Source organism: Folsomia candida, unplaced genomic scaffold, assembly GCF_002217175.1.
Source record: "Folsomia candida strain VU population unplaced genomic scaffold, ASM221717v1 Fcan01_Sc029, whole genome shotgun sequence".
In the NCBI taxonomy this organism is placed as follows: Eukaryota; Metazoa; Arthropoda; class Collembola; order Entomobryomorpha; family Isotomidae; genus Folsomia; species Folsomia candida.
Window position 1 is genome coordinate 1,347,756 of NW_019091221.1, and position 17,959 is coordinate 1,365,714.

General features: G+C 36.7%; 2 protein-coding genes across 2 annotated transcripts; both read left to right on the plus strand.

Moving 5' to 3' along the window:
- The first annotated feature begins 1,584 nt into the window (after positions 1–1,584).
- Positions 1,585–15,776, plus strand: LOC110860088 (NFX1-type zinc finger-containing protein 1-like). The gene is made up of 26 exons (XM_022109154.2): positions 1,585–2,079; positions 3,284–3,649; positions 4,196–4,447; positions 5,733–5,984; positions 6,381–6,740; positions 6,812–6,967; positions 7,040–7,269; positions 7,354–7,752; positions 8,003–8,206; positions 8,264–8,714; positions 8,776–8,993; positions 9,071–9,154; positions 9,232–9,350; positions 10,118–10,270; positions 10,334–10,647; positions 10,717–11,227; positions 11,295–11,600; positions 11,668–12,054; positions 12,137–12,293; positions 12,855–13,026; positions 13,100–13,211; positions 13,287–13,510; positions 13,584–13,977; positions 14,067–14,432; positions 14,998–15,181; positions 15,265–15,776. The coding sequence occupies exons 1-26, from the start codon at positions 1,739–1,741 to the stop codon at positions 15,357–15,359; spliced, it is 6,807 nt and encodes a 2,268-aa protein (XP_021964846.2). The 5' UTR covers positions 1,585–1,738; the 3' UTR covers positions 15,360–15,776.
- Positions 15,777–16,478: 702 nt separating this feature from the next.
- Positions 16,479–17,552, plus strand: LOC110860170. Its single transcript, XM_022109230.2, has 2 exons — positions 16,479–16,617; positions 17,042–17,552. Exons 1-2 carry the CDS (start codon positions 16,611–16,613, stop codon positions 17,446–17,448), a joined length of 414 nt encoding a protein of 137 aa, XP_021964922.1. The 5' UTR covers positions 16,479–16,610; the 3' UTR covers positions 17,449–17,552.
- The last annotated feature ends 407 nt before the right edge of the window (positions 17,553–17,959 follow it).

Consider the following 17,959-nt stretch of genomic DNA (forward strand, 5'->3'; position numbering starts at 1 on the left):
CACTATTGGTCAAGTTATTCGTGATGTTTTGGATAAACAGGTTCCTCGAGAAACGGAAGTCAAAGCATTGAACCCTTATCAAACTCAAAATAGTAGGACCAACTCTAAGAAGCCTTCGAGAGCCGCCTACCTGAAAACAAAAGTGATTATACTGCCACAGTCAATTAGGCTTGACATTACCGTAACTATTGCCAAGGCGAGACAAAAATCTGTTGCCTGGAGGACGGTGAAAAATTTGATGAAATTTTGAATTATATTGCATGAAAAAGTAATTGGAAAAAATAATGGTTGTTGGAGTTCTGTGTGGCAGAGCACCACTCCCCCTAATATTGGAAAAACCAAATGTAGAAATTAACGAACACTTATGTCTCGATAGTGTTCTGAAGCCATTGGTGGGAGTTTATCTTAAATAATCAACTGGATCTTGGTGAAATTAACAACATTTTCATTTCTGATAATAAAATTTCATCTCACATTTCAAAGAAAGTCAACAATTGTACAACCACTATTCATCGACAATTGGAGATAAGCATAATTTTCAATAAGGACATTCATGTCAAGTCGCTTGATATGTCAACATTGGATTTTTTCGGTTTTGGATATTTAAAACAACGACTTTTATTACGACTCGCGATGACATTTTATTATTTTATTGTCTCTGGAAAGTTGCTCGACGCGAATGCGCCGGAATTTTGCTTTAAACAGGCTAAAACGTGTTTTCGGGTTCGAAATCGAGATGTAGGTAGGTAAAGAACAATCAGGGCTATCAGACTAAGAACATAAATAATTCGAAAAATAATTTCCTCTACTACGAAAAACAATTTAAAAGTGGTCTTTTTCGCCCGTTCAGCCTCTGTATTGCATTACGTACATAAATACATCCTTAGTTTGAAAAGTGCTACAAAATTCTGTCGCATATTACATATGTACAAGTAGTGATAAAAAAGTTTATTCTATGCATATTACAAGGTGAATAAAAAAGAATGCTAAATACATATGTTGTCACTAATTTATTCCGCCTTCAATAAATAATTAGATAAAAATTTGATTAAAATGTTGTAAAAACAATTTACAAAAATTATGTAATCTTGTTTTTATTTGATGTTGTAACATAACTAATGGAAGTCAGGGTAAATTTGTCACAACGTAGCGTCCTATTTGAACTACGTTGTATACGTATGCATAATAAATATTTTATCAGCACTTGTAGATAATATGTGAGCAGAATCTTGGCACTGCACTGTTCTAAACTACGTGTTTAGCGTAATAAAATACATACACACATACATGGGGGTCATCCATATATTACGTTATCAAGAATTCTCAATTTTAGCACCTATGTAAATACACACCCACCCAATATATGTATATATATATATGCATTAAGAGAGGGCGTTTTAATATGGGAAAGATGGGAAGAGAACCACCCGCCTAGTAAAATGACGACGTAATATATGAACGCTCCCTATCCGAGTAACTGATCCTCAGAGTCGGTATGAGTCGTTGCTATGTATAATGGACCCCATAATCAGTACATGTGTCCCTGTTATCGTGCAGTTCTCCAGATAAGAAGAACTATGCAGAAAACAGATAAACGTTTCGCTTAAAATTAAATTGTGCTGAAATATTTATTACGTTTTAAGCATTAGTTAGTAGTGATAAACGTTTGGTTTGAATTGGACGTTTTAATACTTTTCAAGTGTTTCGATACGAAATTAATTGAGTAATTAAAAAAACAATGTCGGAAGATGCCTACGTGCCTCCACAACGTCGGCGTGGTGCTGCCCAAAAACAGGAGCAGAATGACCATTCTATTCGGGGTCAAGGGTCAAGAGGGAGGTCGTCGTGGGTTTCAAGAAATCCGCAATCACCGTCCTCATCACATTCTTGGGGTGATAGAGGAGGATCCAGGGGGAGGGGGCGGGGAACCGGAGGATTTGGCAGGGGAAGACCGAATACAGATCCGGAGAGGGACGGACCATCATTTTCTACTCCACGGAAACGCATAGATGTTCCATCTGATGGTAAAAATGGAGACGTGACGGTTCGGAATCGAGATGTGACGTACCAAAATAACAGGTAGGAAAAAATACAAAAAATATTAAGTAATGGGGGTATTCAATACGAGTTGGAATGTAGATGCATTTTTACTACGTATACCAAAGTCTAAATCGATTGTAGATCACATCACATATAACAATTATAACTTGTCAAAACCAATTATTGATCACCTCATAAATAAGTCTAATTACAAACAAAATGAGATATTCATTACTGTTCCTTTCTATGATATCATTAATTACAAATCAATAATTATTGATTTTTTACATAGTGAAATTCATAAGTATGAAGTAGAAACCAAAACTAATTATAATATGAAGTTGATGTTAAGTTATTTTATCCCTCATTCATTGGAAAAATTTAATAACGAATTACACAAGTCTAAACCTTCATAGAGCAGCCATCTGTCAATCTTTTGGAGTATTGTATGAATTATTTTAAGTTTTGTATGAATCATTTTAAGTTTTGTAGGAGTGTTGTATGAGCTTTTTTTCTCAAGTAACGATAAAAATATATTTAACTCACACCAAGTTTATCAGATATAAAATTTTGTATAAATAAATTTTTAAACTATATGACTTACTATTTTAATCTGTCATATTTTAAATTTTGTATCGTGATTTAAGGTATGGACATTTGTACATAATTTTCATTCTTAGTGATATGTGAATATAAAAATTTTTTGTAAAACAAACCTTTTCATTTTTTGGTACAGTTCCATATCGTAAAATAGTATGGTAATGGATAAATTTGATAAATAATTACCCACCAATATTATGAACATACACAGGTAATTATAGATATATACATATTTATTATTAGTATTAAATTGAAGCTTATTTTCGTGTCACTAAATCAATTTTAATCAATTTTAATTTCTTACATTATAATTGTATAATCTTCCATATTTTTGTAATAATAAGTTTTCTTAATCTCTATTCTATGTAGACCTGAAGATGCAAAATAAAATGCGAAACAGGTCGTCTGTGAGATTATATTGGAAATCGATGTGTTAATTTGGCGCAACTTAATTTACATTTTGACAACCCATTCTCAAGTTCGCAAATTTAAATTTAATAATTTAATTTTAATTTTAAATTTTTGGCTGGAGAAATTGCTCCGGAAAATGTATCCATCTCCCTGCCCTATTGACATAAGTTGCCAAAATATTTTGCGAACATGCCAACTTATATTGAATACCCTTATTAAACCAATATTTTAGCAGGCGTCCCATCCTGGGATTCCGATGGGTGGAAGGCCTCCTCCTGGAAAAAGATAACGACAAGTGCATCATGACCATCGCAAGGGAAGGGGAGGAATGGACCAAGTTTTTAGAATCGGATCCCATAATTTCCACCCGTCGGGCGGGGGATGATGGTCTTCTCCTAAGAATGGTGATGTTCCTGCTGGGGCGAAAAGTTTGCTCGGAACAAGTTCTTCTTACCTCGGATCAAACCACGATTATCGTGGCCACCTTGAACGCACAAAAGTTTCTGGATAAAATTCGACAAAAATTGGGAGATTTGTTAATTTCTGGATTTGGCGCGAGTTCTGAGCGGGGTACAATTTCGGAGAAAAATAGTGAAACGTAAGTAAATTAGAATTACGAAAAATAAATTTCTGAAAATCTTTTTAAGTAGCTACTTTATGCGAAGACTTTGTCCGTCTGTCTGTCTGTCCGTTTGTCTGTCTGTCTGCCCGTCCGTCAGTCAGAAGGATAACGGGAGAACGGATCGAGATAATCAAAATCGGTTTGTGGCATCTTACATATCACCCCAGGGGGAGGATGCTATCAGCTTTTGGGGCCAGTCGGAACACCGCCACTGGCGCCAGGGGGTGTGGTCGGGGCGAAATGAGATCTTTAGTGCGATTAGATTTATGGATGAAATAGAGTGAAATCGAGTGTTCCCGCGTTGTGCCACACCCCTTAGCGTGAGGGGGTGTGGTCTGCGGAAAATGAGATTTTCACTGAAATTGAGTTTATAGATAAAATTATTGGAAATTTAGTATTTTCGCTATGTTGTGGAAGTGGTTGCGGTGAAGTGGTCTGAAGCTACTTCCTTATGTGCGTTTATGACGGCTTATTTATTCTTAAATTATTGTATTTATGTACGATTAAATTATTAATTTGCAGAGGACTTGACACCACAACGAAGGGATTTATTCAAGACGTTTTTAACTTTTGTTCCTTCACGACAAAACGGATGCCTGAAAGTGCTCGGGATTTTTTAAAGAATACAGTTCTTACTGCGGCGTACGGATTGGTGATGGCGATTAAAGGTGTGGATCCTTCCGTGGCGGAATTTGAAGTGCCTTTGAAAGAGCTTATCTTGCAGTTGGATACGTTATCTAAGAGAGAAGAGGTGAAACAAGTACTCAAAACTAGGTATGGATAAATTCCTTGTATTTATTTAAATTGGTTTTATGATAAGTTCTAGACACTCTACGCTAGAATTTTTTGAATATATGTAATTGCAAATGAATTTTGTACATTTAATTGTACAAATAAACCCTTGCAAACGAATATAAAAAAGTAGCGTCAGAACGATCGAAATTTCCTTTAAAGTGTCACCGTATAAGACAATCATTTATTTGTGACCCTTGACCTCAAGGTCATGAGGTCAAAAATATTAACGTAATCACAATCGTTGTCAAATTTCCTTTAAAGTGACACCCCATATAACAATTATCTATTTTGTTGACCCTTGACCTCGTCCGCAAGGTCATGAGGTCAAAAATATCAGCGTCTTCAAAATCTCGGTCAAATTGTCTTTAAAATGACACCCCATATGACAATTATGTATCTTTTGACCTGTGACCTCGTCGGAACGGTCATAAGGTCAAACATTTTGACGCCATTGAATTCGTGGTGAAATTTCCTTTAAAATGATACCCCATATGAAAATTAAAGTTAAATTTAATTTGGACCACACCCCCTGACACCGTTGGGTGTGGTCCGATTGACCCAATTTCCGAAATCGACCGAGAAATAAAAATTAGATGCACAATGCGGAAAACGGGGTTTGATTATGTTGACTCGTTCTGGAGATATCCTGCTTACGGACGGACAGACGGACGGACAAAATGATCACAATTAGTAGCTGACGCTACTTAATAACTTGATGGGGATATTCATTAAGAATTTGTATGTTCCCATCGCAATATAGTTAAGTATGTCATGAAACATATATTCATATTTTGCGAAGTATGTAGACAAACACATACAATTTTGAGAACTTTATTTTGTTACTAACAATAAGAACCCGTGATGAATACACACCCCGAATGTCAACGTGTCTGAATTTAGTATGAAAGGTATATTTATAATGTAAACTTTACATAGCTGCGATATGTATATACATATTTTGCTATAAAAAATTGCTCCCATTATTTTTATTGAGCGCCAGTTTGGCGACCATTGTTTGGTCGCCTTCAGACCAATCGGCGAAAGTGGTAAAAAAGTGGTAAAAAAACTGGTACAAAAATATGAAAGTACCGAATGGCGAAATTACTGTCATATTTGGTTGAAAAGTTTTTCGCCAAAAGGCATTTACAGATATTTAAACATCTGTAAATGCCTATTGGCCATAATTCTGCAAAACATTTTAGCCGAAAGGGTTTTCGCGAAACTGACCGTATTTTATTTTATTATTTTACTTCGTGTATTTTAGGCGCGGGTCAACGGAAGAACAATGGAAGTATTTGGACGATATGGAACCACCCTGTAACTATCGAGAAATGACGATCGTCCCCTCCATGCAAGAACTCATGCGGGAACGTCGAGAGGACGTCTTCCTTCGGCGGAACAAAACCCGCGGTGCATACGCGAGTCCCCTGGACTATCTGGATATTCAATTCCGTCTCATGAGAGAAGATTTCGTCTCACCGTTACGATCAGGCGTTCAAGAATTTTTGCGACATCCGTAAGACAATTAAAGCTTATACAAAATGTTATACAATTAAAATAAGGATACAAAATCGTTACCGTGCGGATTTACTAGTATGCTATGTCACGCTGGTTTCAATTTGTCGCCGGTAAAAATTTCTGCCAAATTAAAAAAAATTATCACGGTTTATTTAATTTTCATGCTATTGGATGATAATAAATTTGAATTTGACCATTTAGCGACAAATTAGGACCAAATGTTGTAGTATTCAAAGATTGCTTACCACAATATTTAGAATAATAATAAATTTGAATTTGGCGGAACCAATTTTTACCACGGCAAACTAAGAACAAATGTGGTAGTTACAGTATTCCACATATTTAAATTGTATAGTTATTGTGTCTTACATTAATAACGTGAGTTAAATTTTAGAATGGAATATTCTCAAGGACGGAAAAAAATGCCGCTAGGATCCATCCGAATATACAACAATGTGCAAATTCTTGGATCAGAATTGCTACGCGGGGTGACCCATTTCTGGCTCCGTTTGCCTGAAAAATTTACTCGTAAGGTAAAATGGGACCGATCCAAACGTCTCCTCCCCGGTTCGTTGTTGGTCCTCACGAAGGATGCGTTTAAAACTGGTTCATTCGGTGTTGTTGGGATACGAGATGCTGACAAATTGAAGAAGTCTGGGGAACTATCATTCATTCCAGAGGGAGACCCACCAAGTTACAATGACACAGATAATTTTATGCTGATAGAGAGTGAAGTTTATTTTGAAGCTTACCGGTAAATTAGAAGCATGGTAAAAAAATGATATAATTACAGTACGGGTTGAAATATCCATTTTTCTGCAACAGATATGTCCTGAAAACCCTACAGAATTTGGAATTGGGGGACTTTCCCATGGCAAAATTTTTGGTTGATGCTAGCTCTGAAATTTTGGCTCCAAGATATCTAGCAAATAATGAGACTGACAATGAACAAAAGAAAATGAAACTAGTTATCCCATCCAAGTAAGACAAGCCTGATGAACTCGACAATCCATTAGACGAAGAGTTGAAACCGCTGAAATTGGTTTATTCCAGGGAAGAGGACGATTACATAGCAGACCTGCTGACAAAATTGCTTAAAATAAATCATCCTCCAAAGGAAGAGGAAGAAGGAATCATGACGATTAATCCATTAATTGAAACAGACTGGCCATCTGGGGATACTTTAGGTTTGGACGAAAATCAATATGCCGGCTTCCAAGCGGCCATAATGAAGGAATTTGTCATTATTGAAGGACCTCCGGGAACAGGAAAAACTTATTTAGGTAGTGTAATCATTTAGGTAGAAAAAATTTTTAAATTTTTCCAGCACACTTTATTTCATTTTGAGTTCTCCGTGTATCTAATAGGGTTGAAAATAGCGGAAACATTGCTCAAAAATCATGACCTATGGATGTCTCAAAAATCAGCACATTCCGAGAAAATTGGACCAATAGTTGTCGTTTGTTACACAAATCACGCTTTGGACCAATTCCTTGAAGGAATTGCAGAAATATTAGAGCAACAAGGCAAAAAGAAAACACGAGAATTTGTACGCGATTGCACTACTAGTATTGTTCGCCTAGGAAGCAGAAGCAAGTCTGAAAAACTTAAAGAATTCGAGTTGTCCAATGTCAGAAACCGTGGTGGTTGGCGTGAATCCCAGGCGGAGTATGATCTACGTACCAGAGCCCGTCAGGCGGTACAAAATTGGGGATGTCAAGTCGATTATCTAAAGGAACAGTACAACGAACTTAAAGAAATGAAAGGTTTTCTAAATTTTATTATTTATTCGAATCTATATTATATTTTGAAAAGTCTGCGTTCAATGGAAGTGAAACGGGAGAGATTACCATATAAACGGCAGCCAAGCTGCATTTATCCATGGGAACAACGGCTAGTGCGGTCGTCCGTAGTTCACAACGGAGATTCTGTGCTCTCATGGCCACAGCCACTGTGTCCACTGCGTCGACTAGAGTTTCGCTGGGCTTATATGAATTCATTCCTTGTTTCTTGCAGGAATTTTGGATTTTCGGTGTCTCGCAGTATGGGACTCAGTACGTCCTGAATTTCCTCCGTGCTTATGGGGGTTATTCGAATCACTAGAATTCTTCGAATTTAATGATGCATTACTCTCACATAGAAACTTTGATGCTACGGCACTGGTTAATTCTTGGTTTGGTAGAAATCCGAATTCAAAGTTGCCCAAGAAAACCCCAGACTGTAAGTTGTTTTGTAAGTAATATCTACATAATGTTATAACATGGTTTCGAATTTTAGTGAAATTAGAGGTCGAGGAGGACGATCAACTTGAAAAAGAAGACTACGATCTCGAAGAGTTGCTGTCAACCCGAATGGTAGATGACTACCAGAGACGCGAATTCATCGCCAGCAATAAGCATGGAGATCCGCATGTATTAACTTTCCTTGACAACCTGTCATTGATGGATTGCAAAAAGAGGAGGTCAAAGCTTGAAGCAGAATTGATGACAGCTTTAGAAAAGCATAACATTCAAATAAACATCGGGACTGATCAAGAAGTAAATGATCAAACGATTCAGTTTATAAGAATGCGTCAAGTGCTGAACGAAAATCGTATCAACCTATTGCAAAATATACTACCTCGTCTAAGAGGCATGAAAATTGACAAGGAAGCAGTACACGAGACGCTTAAGGAAATGTGGGGTTCCCAGAAGCCATGGCGGAAAATATTCCCATCAGTCATATCTCGGTAAAGAAATTTCTTTAACCTCTTTAATAGATTATAGTCGTTAATCCATTTGATCGTGCAGATGGGAAGCATATCTAGTAGTAATTGAGCGGTCCAAAGAGCTGCTAAACGAACGCCGCAAAGAACTTGAACCCGAGCTGATTATAGCTGAGCGGAGGTCAGCACAAATTCGGAAATACGGTGACAGTCAGATTTTAAAGCATTGCAAGGTGGTTGGAATGACGACAACTGGGGCTGGAAAGCATTATGATATCCTGCAAAATTTGAATTCAAAAATTGGTTCGAATAAATATGTATATTTCATTTTATTATAAATAAGGGTTAAGATAATCATGTTATTATTTCAAAAATTGTAGTTATCGTAGAAGAGGCAGCAGAAGTTCAAGAGTCTCACATTGCCACATGTCTCACAAAAAGTTGCCAACATCTAATCCTGATTGGTAATTTTAAGGAATGACAATTAATTTGATTTTTGAAATTGCGTGATCAGGTTTACATCTTTCCTCTTTCCACGTAGGAGACCATCATCAATTGAAACCAAGTACCACAGTATATGAGCTGTCAAAAAAATATAACCTGGATGTGTCCTTATTTGAGCGGATGATCAACAATAAATTGCAGTCGTACAAATTAAAAGTATCCCTTTACTAGCTTGTCTGCCATGAATTTTTATCTGTACTAATCCTTGAATTCCTCTTGTCTGTCCGTCCGTCTGTCCGTCCGTCCGTCCGTCCGTCCGTTGACGAGTTTTTTGCATCAATTGATGCTGATTAAAAATCCCCTTGTCCATTATAGACTTGTTTAACCCCACCATTGGTATAGAACAATCCGAGCGCAAATGGTGCAAGTTAATTCAGCAAATAGATCGAGATAGGACTATAATTATGGAATAAGTAGCACCGTTAGTACCGAGCAATTGGTTATTAAAAATGATGCGTAACAATTGGGTCATCTATTTCCCCAAAAAAATCAATGATGGGTAACAAGTGGGCCATTTATTTCCCCCCAAAAATCAATGATGCGTAACAAGTGGGCCATCTATTTCACCCCAAAAATCATGTCAGAATTCTGTTCTATTTGTTCGATTATCCTGCACCATTAATGCAAAAATATTTGAAAATTCTATTCTAATCTATTTGCTCCATTATTCTGCACCATTGACGCTAAAATATATAAATTTTATACTTGCGGTTATTCAGCACATTTGGTCTAAAGTTAAATGAAAGTAATTCGGACATTTTATATATTTTCCCGTTGGTATTGCACCATCGGTGCAAGAATGTATAAGAGTCATGATCTATTTTGTCGGCTAATTTTGCACCTTCAGTGCTAACTTCTGTCTAAATAATTATGACAGGGTGAGCTACTTCTAACGTTACTACGGTTTATTATCACTTTATCAGGAACAACACAGAATGCGTCCAGAGATAGCCGATCTTGTTCGTGGAACAATCTATCCAGAACTTACTGACGCAACATCTGTCCTTAGTTATCCCGATATTCTTGGCATGACACAAAACATGTTTTTCATCTCGCACAAAGAACTGGAAAATTGCGTAAGCTAAAATAATTAAAAACCAAAGTTTTATGAATATTCAGCATTTTTCTGATTTTGACAGGAAGCAGATTCTATGAGCAAGTCCAACGAATTCGAAGCCGACTATTTATTCGGACTTTGTAGATATCTCATCCATCAGGGATATTCCCCTTCGCAGATAACAGTGCTAGCCACATACACAGGTCAAATGTTTCTCTTAAAGGGAAAGTTTCGAGGAATGGATGCAACCTCTGGGGTGAGGATAACGTGCGTGGATAATTTCCAAGGGGAAGAAAATGACATAATTCTACTCTCCCTCGTACGAAGTAATGAAGATGGAGCAGTAGGATTTTTAAAGGTGGAAAATCGAGTCTGTGTCGCACTATCGAGAGCCAAGTAATTCCGAATTTTACTGTGCTATCTAACTTTGCAACCATGATATTTTTTTTCTATTTTATATACCAGGCTAGGAATGTATATCGCTGGAAATATGGATATGCTCTCGCAAGGTAGCAAGATTTGGCCGCAAATTAAAGAGAAGCTGGGTCCAGGCAGGTTGGGAGACGGACTTCCCATCATTTGCAGGAATCACGGAACTGTTGAAAAAATTTCGAGGGGAGTCGACTTTCACACCCGTGCGCCACGAGGAGGGTGTACTCGCCTTTGCGAATCCGACCTTCAACTTTGTAACCATAAATGTACATACGTGTGTCATATCGAGGATCCTTCACACACAAATTTCAAATGTTTGGAAAACTGTGAAAAAACATGTCCTGAGGATGAAGCACATCCATGCAGGGATCGTTGTCATATCATGCCTTGCACTCCTTGTCGATACGATTTCACTCTGCGCCTGATGTGTGGACATGAGAAAATTGTTTTGTGTCGAGATAGATGGGAAGAGCAAATATGTAGCGTTAAAGTTCAAAAGATCCTGGCATGCGGTCATGTAACTGCGTCCATTCCTTGTTTTACGGTGTGTAGATTAAAACTAAGTGGAATTATTTCCAAGAACGGTAAAATTCATTTTGGCTATTTTGCAGGATGAGTCAAAAATTCAGTGTGAAGAATTAGTCGAAAAAATGCCGCCCTGCAACCTACACATCACACAAATGGCTTGCTACATCAACGCAGACGAATTTAAATGTCAAGTCGAAGAGGTTAAATTGCTACCCTGCCGACATACAAAGGGATTAAAATGTCACGAGGATGAGACTGAAATTCGATGTAAGACACAAATCATAAAAAGTCTGCCGTGTGGACATGAACAAATGGACGTATGTCATTTATCCGTGGATGAAGTAAAATGTCACAACCAAGTGAAAAAAGTGCTTCCATGCAAACATGAAGTGCGTACTATCAATTAATATCTTTCAAGTTTCTGGTTATAAATCAATGTACTCTTTTTTCTTTCAGGTAACCATCCTTTGTAAGGATAAAGATAACGAGAGACTTAAAAACATATGCAGAAATAAATGCACGATAAGACTGGATTGTGGGCATGCTTGCACCAAAATGTGTCATGCAGAAGATGATCCTGACCATAAGAATTACCAATGTAAAAAGGAATGCGCACGTGCTTGTAAATCCGGTCACAAGTGTGCCACAATGCACGCGTGCTTTAAAAAATGTCCTGTTTGCACTGTACCTGAGAAGAAGAACTTGCCATGTGGACACTCTGCAAAATTATCATGTCATGTAGATCCAGCATCGTATAAAAATTGTAAACATGTTTGCGAACGAATACTTCCATGTGGTCATAAATGTGATAAAAATTGTGGCGAAAGTTGTGGACCTTGTCAGGTATGATTTATAATTTAAAGATACTATCTTGCTCCGAGTGGAGATTACTGGAGATAATATTGGTTTTGACTTGTTTGTATAGGTTCCAACACCACACACCGTTCCTATCTGTGGACATGTTAATGTCTTCTCGTGCAGCGAAATACCTGATCAAGCGAAGTGTAAAACATTGGTTAAGTCGAAGAATAGATCGCCTTGTAGTCATGCTGTCTATGTTCCTTGCAATGTTGCAAATACGCGTAAGTAAAATTTCTACATAAAGTCAGGCCATAAAACGACCTAAGGTTATTCATTAGCTAATAGTAGAATTCTCGTAAGACATGGTTGTTGGTATAAAGCAATTTATTACGAGGTTTCGATGCTACCCTTGCATCACCATCAGATAAAATTTTTTTGAAGAAATATGTTGTAGACATGCAAAATTGGGATTAAAATCATGGATAATAATGCAACTGACTATTATTGTCGTGATAATAATGTTCTGAGTTGTGATTGGTTATAGGGCTGGGGCAACGTTAGAGGCGACCAATTCATATCACTGTCTTGATTCATATTGCTGGTAGTTTTCTTTATGTAAAGAGTAAAGACTTTCCAAAAAATTACTCATTAACCTTTTGTGCTTAAACTCTTTTTTTAATATGTTCAAACATTTTCGAGAAATCTGGTTTCATATATTTTGGAGGAGGATAATTGCATTAGGCTTCGTAGTAATTTTAACAGTTTTTTCGGTAGAACATGGTTCCTTTGGCTCACCTAAAAATATAACAACGAAGGTTTACACTATTACTTAATTTTACCAGTATCATCCGATGAAGTTCTTGCCCACTGCAGTCAGAAATGTGGTTACACGTTTCCAGAAACGGATGGGGGTTGTGGTCACAAATGCAGCGGAACTTGTGGAACGTGCTCAGGGGGACGTTTCCATGTCAAATGTGATTCCCCTTGTGGCCGTCTTCTTGTCTGCGGACATGTGTATGATAAGAAAAATTGAATCCCTCACACATTTTATTGTAAAATATTCAATGTGTTTTGTTTAATTATTTAGATGCGAATTTCCATGTTCAAGCGAATGTCCACCTTGTTCAAAACCGTGTGGTATGAAATGCGAACATTCAGAATGTTCAAAAAGTTGTGGGAGACCTTGTTCCGTTTGCAGGGTTGGAATAATTTCAAATAAGTAATCAATATATATTTTTGGAAACATTGTATAATTAGCGCCACGTTTATTTCAGGAACCTTGTTCATGGAAATGTCCACATAAAGCGTGCACAAAATTATGCGGGGAACAATGCGACCGAACCCCTTGTGATGAACCCTGCTCTAAAATTTTAGCCAAGTGTGGACACCCATGTATCGGATACTGTGGCGAGCCTTGCCCTCCACTCTGCCGGGAATGTGATCTAAATGAATTACTAGAATTCCAGCTGCTGTATACAGAGGATGAACCAGATTCTAGGTAACAAGTGTAAAACTTGTCACATATTAAGTAAATTTAAAATTTAAAAAATCCCATCGTAATTTAATTAAAGATTTGTCTGGCTACCGGATTGTGGTCATTGCTATGAAGCACTCGGATTTGAAAAGTTTTTAACAGTGAAGACCAATGGGGGTGATGGTGATGACGAAATTGTCGTCAAACGGTGTCCCCGATGCCAAACTGTAATTCGCAATTGTCGCCGATTCGGAAATATTCTGCACAAAATATTCAGCGAAGTTAGAGAAGTTAGCGAAAAGATTTATGGAAATTTAAAAGACCTTCAAACATATCAGGCAGTATTGCTGAAAATAATTTCAAAACCCAAATGGTTCACCCACGTTCCTGAACAGATGCGGGAATATGTAGTTAATTTACTGACGGAGAACCTCCACAAAACTGGAACGTCTCGCATGTATGTCCGGGAGTCTCCTCGTATATTGAAATCTGTAAGAACTACATAATAATCTGCCAATTCTTTAGAAATATCAATCTTCCTTAAAACGACTGACCATCACAAATTTCTATTTAATCACAGATTGACAGCCATCTTCTCAACAGTTTGGCCATTATTGTACAAGTGGGGGACAAATTGTCTCGTTCTTTAAAAAATATGGAAAAAAATCTTACTGATAAGGACCCCATGCTTATAAAATTTATGAGAAAATGCAACCGTTTATACGACCAACTCATCCACCACCGAAAGCTTCCGTTGAGTCGATTTGAAATTACAAATTTAGAACAGGAGATGATTCGGATTATCGACTGCTCAAAGTTGTACCGATTTCACCAGTACAAATCGCGTGATGAGGTGGGCATCGTGTACGATCGAGTGGACATAATCTTAGAGTCTTGTCGGCCTTACACGGGAGAAAGCCAGAAACGGTGTTTGGAGTGGTTGAAGGTAATTAATTGATTAACTAATATGAAATAGGGCATCCGAAATCGGTTTCTCTAATTACGTAAAACCGGTTTTCGATTTACCCGAAAGCCAGTTGCACAATTTTCCAAATACACGGTATTGACAAAAAACCGGTTTTACAATTTTGTAAAAATCCAGTTTTCTAAAAAAAACGATTTTTACACTCTCGAAAACGGGTTTTCGTTTTTTAATAAAACAATCTTTTTTCCAGCTAATACTTAATGTTTCTTATTGTTGAGATAAGAATTAAGTATTCTGGAATCCCTTGTTCCTAAGTTTATACTTAATTTTAATTCTGTATTTGATTCTTGTCTATTATTTTTGCATTTTTTTAAATTTGTACTAAAACCGATTTTTAAACCAGGTTTAAAACCGGTGGTTTTGCATAGAATCGAAAACCGGTTTCGTAAAATTTTTCAAAGTCCGATTAATCGAAAACCGGTTTTACGAAAATTTTAAAAATCGGAATAATCGAAAAACCTATTTTTCAAAATTTTCCGATTTTGGATGCCCTAGTATGAAACTATGTTGGTTCTGAATTACCCAGAAATTGGAAGATATATGCCAAACCGGGCTCGGTATTTCGGACGGTGAACGAATAAAAATTCTGGGCGCTCTTGGAATGGGAAAAGGTCATTGGTTCAAGTGTCGGAATGGTCACATTTATTCGATTGGAGATTGTGGTGGTGCAATGGAGACGGGCAAATGTAACGAGTGTGGTGCAGCTATTGGTTGGCAAGAAATATATTACAGTCATTTAATTTATTTTTTGGACATGCGTTAATGTGATGTTTAAATTTACGCAAATTTTTAGGTGGTCAAAGCCACGCACTACTGGCGGATAATACATTAGCTACGGAAATGGATGCAGCCACCGCACCCGCCTGGCCGACAGCTTTGCGGCAATAAGTTTATTATACTATTTAAATAGTTAAGACATTCTGGTAGTTAATCAATATCTAAATGTAACTAGTTCCATTATTGTGTCAGCAGTGGGTGTTACATCCCCATATTTCGGAATGCTGTGTAGCTAAAAAATTAACTTCAAATTCAGCAAATTCAAGTAATTATGTATATTATTGAAAAAAAATTTATGAGTGTAATTATGTAATTATGTGATATCAAACAAAACTATTTTTGCCTAAAAATATTTTTGCGTGATGAAGAAATTCTGTATGAATATCGAAAGCTTGCAACAATAAATATTTCAAGTTAAAATGTCCTCTGATACCGATGTAATCGATCAATATAATTATGTATATGTTTTGGAAATTTTGTAGTAACGAAGATTCCAAAAATTCAGAATAAATGAAACAACAGAAATAATTAAAATGATTAAAACCCCCAATTTCCGTAATTTCAATGAACAACGGACAGTAGTTTCACATATTTAAAGAATACCGTTGCACCTGAATAATTGCTAAAAATTGAGAAATGACAATTCTTCCAAGATGCTATCGTTCACGTGGAGAATCAACTGTCACACTAACCTCATTTCACAAAACCAAGTAAATTAACAAGTTTCCATTTTACAGAAACTTATGCGTTTCCTCAAATTTACAACTCAAAGCAACGATGCATAAAATAATATTTATTGCCTGGAACATGTAATAAGTAAATTAATATTAATAACTTTACGCAAAGTGGTTGTGTAACGATGACGCTTGTTTTTTTAACCATATTGTCCATCAATCATTTAATTTACAATACGATTCGTTTGATTAAACTTGAATAAAATACTTACATATACGGAGATCGTCTCGTGCGGTCTTCAAGGAATTTTTACTGAATAAATTAAGCAGAACTCTTCAGTTTCGTTTAAACGAAACCTGGAAACCTCTGGTTGGAGAAACTACAAAAATTAATTTATGCCCAACCACACTCCGCTCGGCCACCCGGTACGGCAAGAGATCAATTATTTCGATTCAGTGTATAATTAAATGTCAAGATTTGTCCAATTTTCGTACAATGTCACGTTCCGTGTCTATTTATAAAGCACATAATTCTACTCAAACTGAACAAGAAGAGAATCAAACCACTTGCTGAAGCGAAATAGTACTGAATATTACTCGACGTTTAGTTTGGATCGGATTAATTATATCTTTTCTCAAGTTTTTTGGTGGCACCAATTTCATCCTCGTGCTACTGCTTGGCCTGAATATGCAAGGTAGGGGTTGCATATATTTGACGTAAAATGAGGCTCGTTTTCTTCGTCTAAATAAAATTGCAAGAGTTATAAAAACGAGCTTCATTTTTAAATACGAAAATTTCCAAATTCTTATAGAAATCACATACAGGGTGGTTATAAAGTTCAGGTTACAATAGGAAATTTTTCAATTGGGAAAATTCGTAAATGTCAATTATTTACCGAAATTTTGCCTCTGAAATTCAATATTTTAACAATTTTCCCATCAGTGTTCCACAAGTTTTGATAAAAATTAATAAAAATCTCAATCCCAAATCCGTAACTAATGGAAATTTACGAATTTTTCTCATTAAAATTTTTTTTTTCGTTGTATCTGAAATTTTTAAACCAGCCTGTACATGTACATAACTTGAAGTAAATGTAATCGTACTTTCTAAAATTTCAGCATCCAATGCATACGACTGCAGTAATGTTGACCACGACTTAATCCAGGTGTCATGCACTGGTTGGAATAACAATTGTTCTGACGGTTTTCGCCGACTTTGGGTAGACAAGGCAAACGACATCAAGCAGTGTGTCTGCTATCGAGAACTGACCGCAGAGGAGGCTGCGATCCGTGCGGATTGCAAATGCGCGGGTTCGACCGCTGTTTGCGTGGATATGGGAACCCAACGTTCGTGTGACTATGTCATGGCCGCATGCAGTTTGAAATATAAATTACAGGTGTGCAAAAGTTTGAAGGTCAATTCCCTCTCCTTTGAATTATATGACAATGCTACCTGCTTTGTATTGAATACACTATTTAACGTGGTGATCCCTGTAATTGAAGGGGTTGATTCAATAATTGCTTAAAATTGGTCGTTGTTTGGGAAATTAACTAATTTAAAATGAACTTGATTGCCCGTCTGGTTTAATTGGTTTGGGATACAAGTAATAAATTATATAAGTATGATGAAGTAGGGATTGGGGCATTATTTATTCATAAAGGTACTGCACATTAGCATGGTTGTAAATATGATACATATTTTCGCGAGCATGATTTGCGCTGGATGTCTTTTTATTAAGGGGTGAAAGCTATTTATAAGATCGTTATGTCCGTCCGATGGTCCTTCAACTTTTGAACGAAGAGAAATATATACTTGAAATTTTGAAGGTTAACTCCTAACGTCAAAGGACAGGACGAGTTCGAAGATGGACAGTGTATGTTGGCTACAGCTTCCAATGTGAAAAAGTCATGAAATGTCATTTATTGGTCGAATTTCATAGATACATATATCAATATATCAATTTGAAATGAAATGTAACCAAGAATTAAATGGTGACCTCCAGTTTGACCTCAAAGGTCGCGAATGGTCATAGCAAC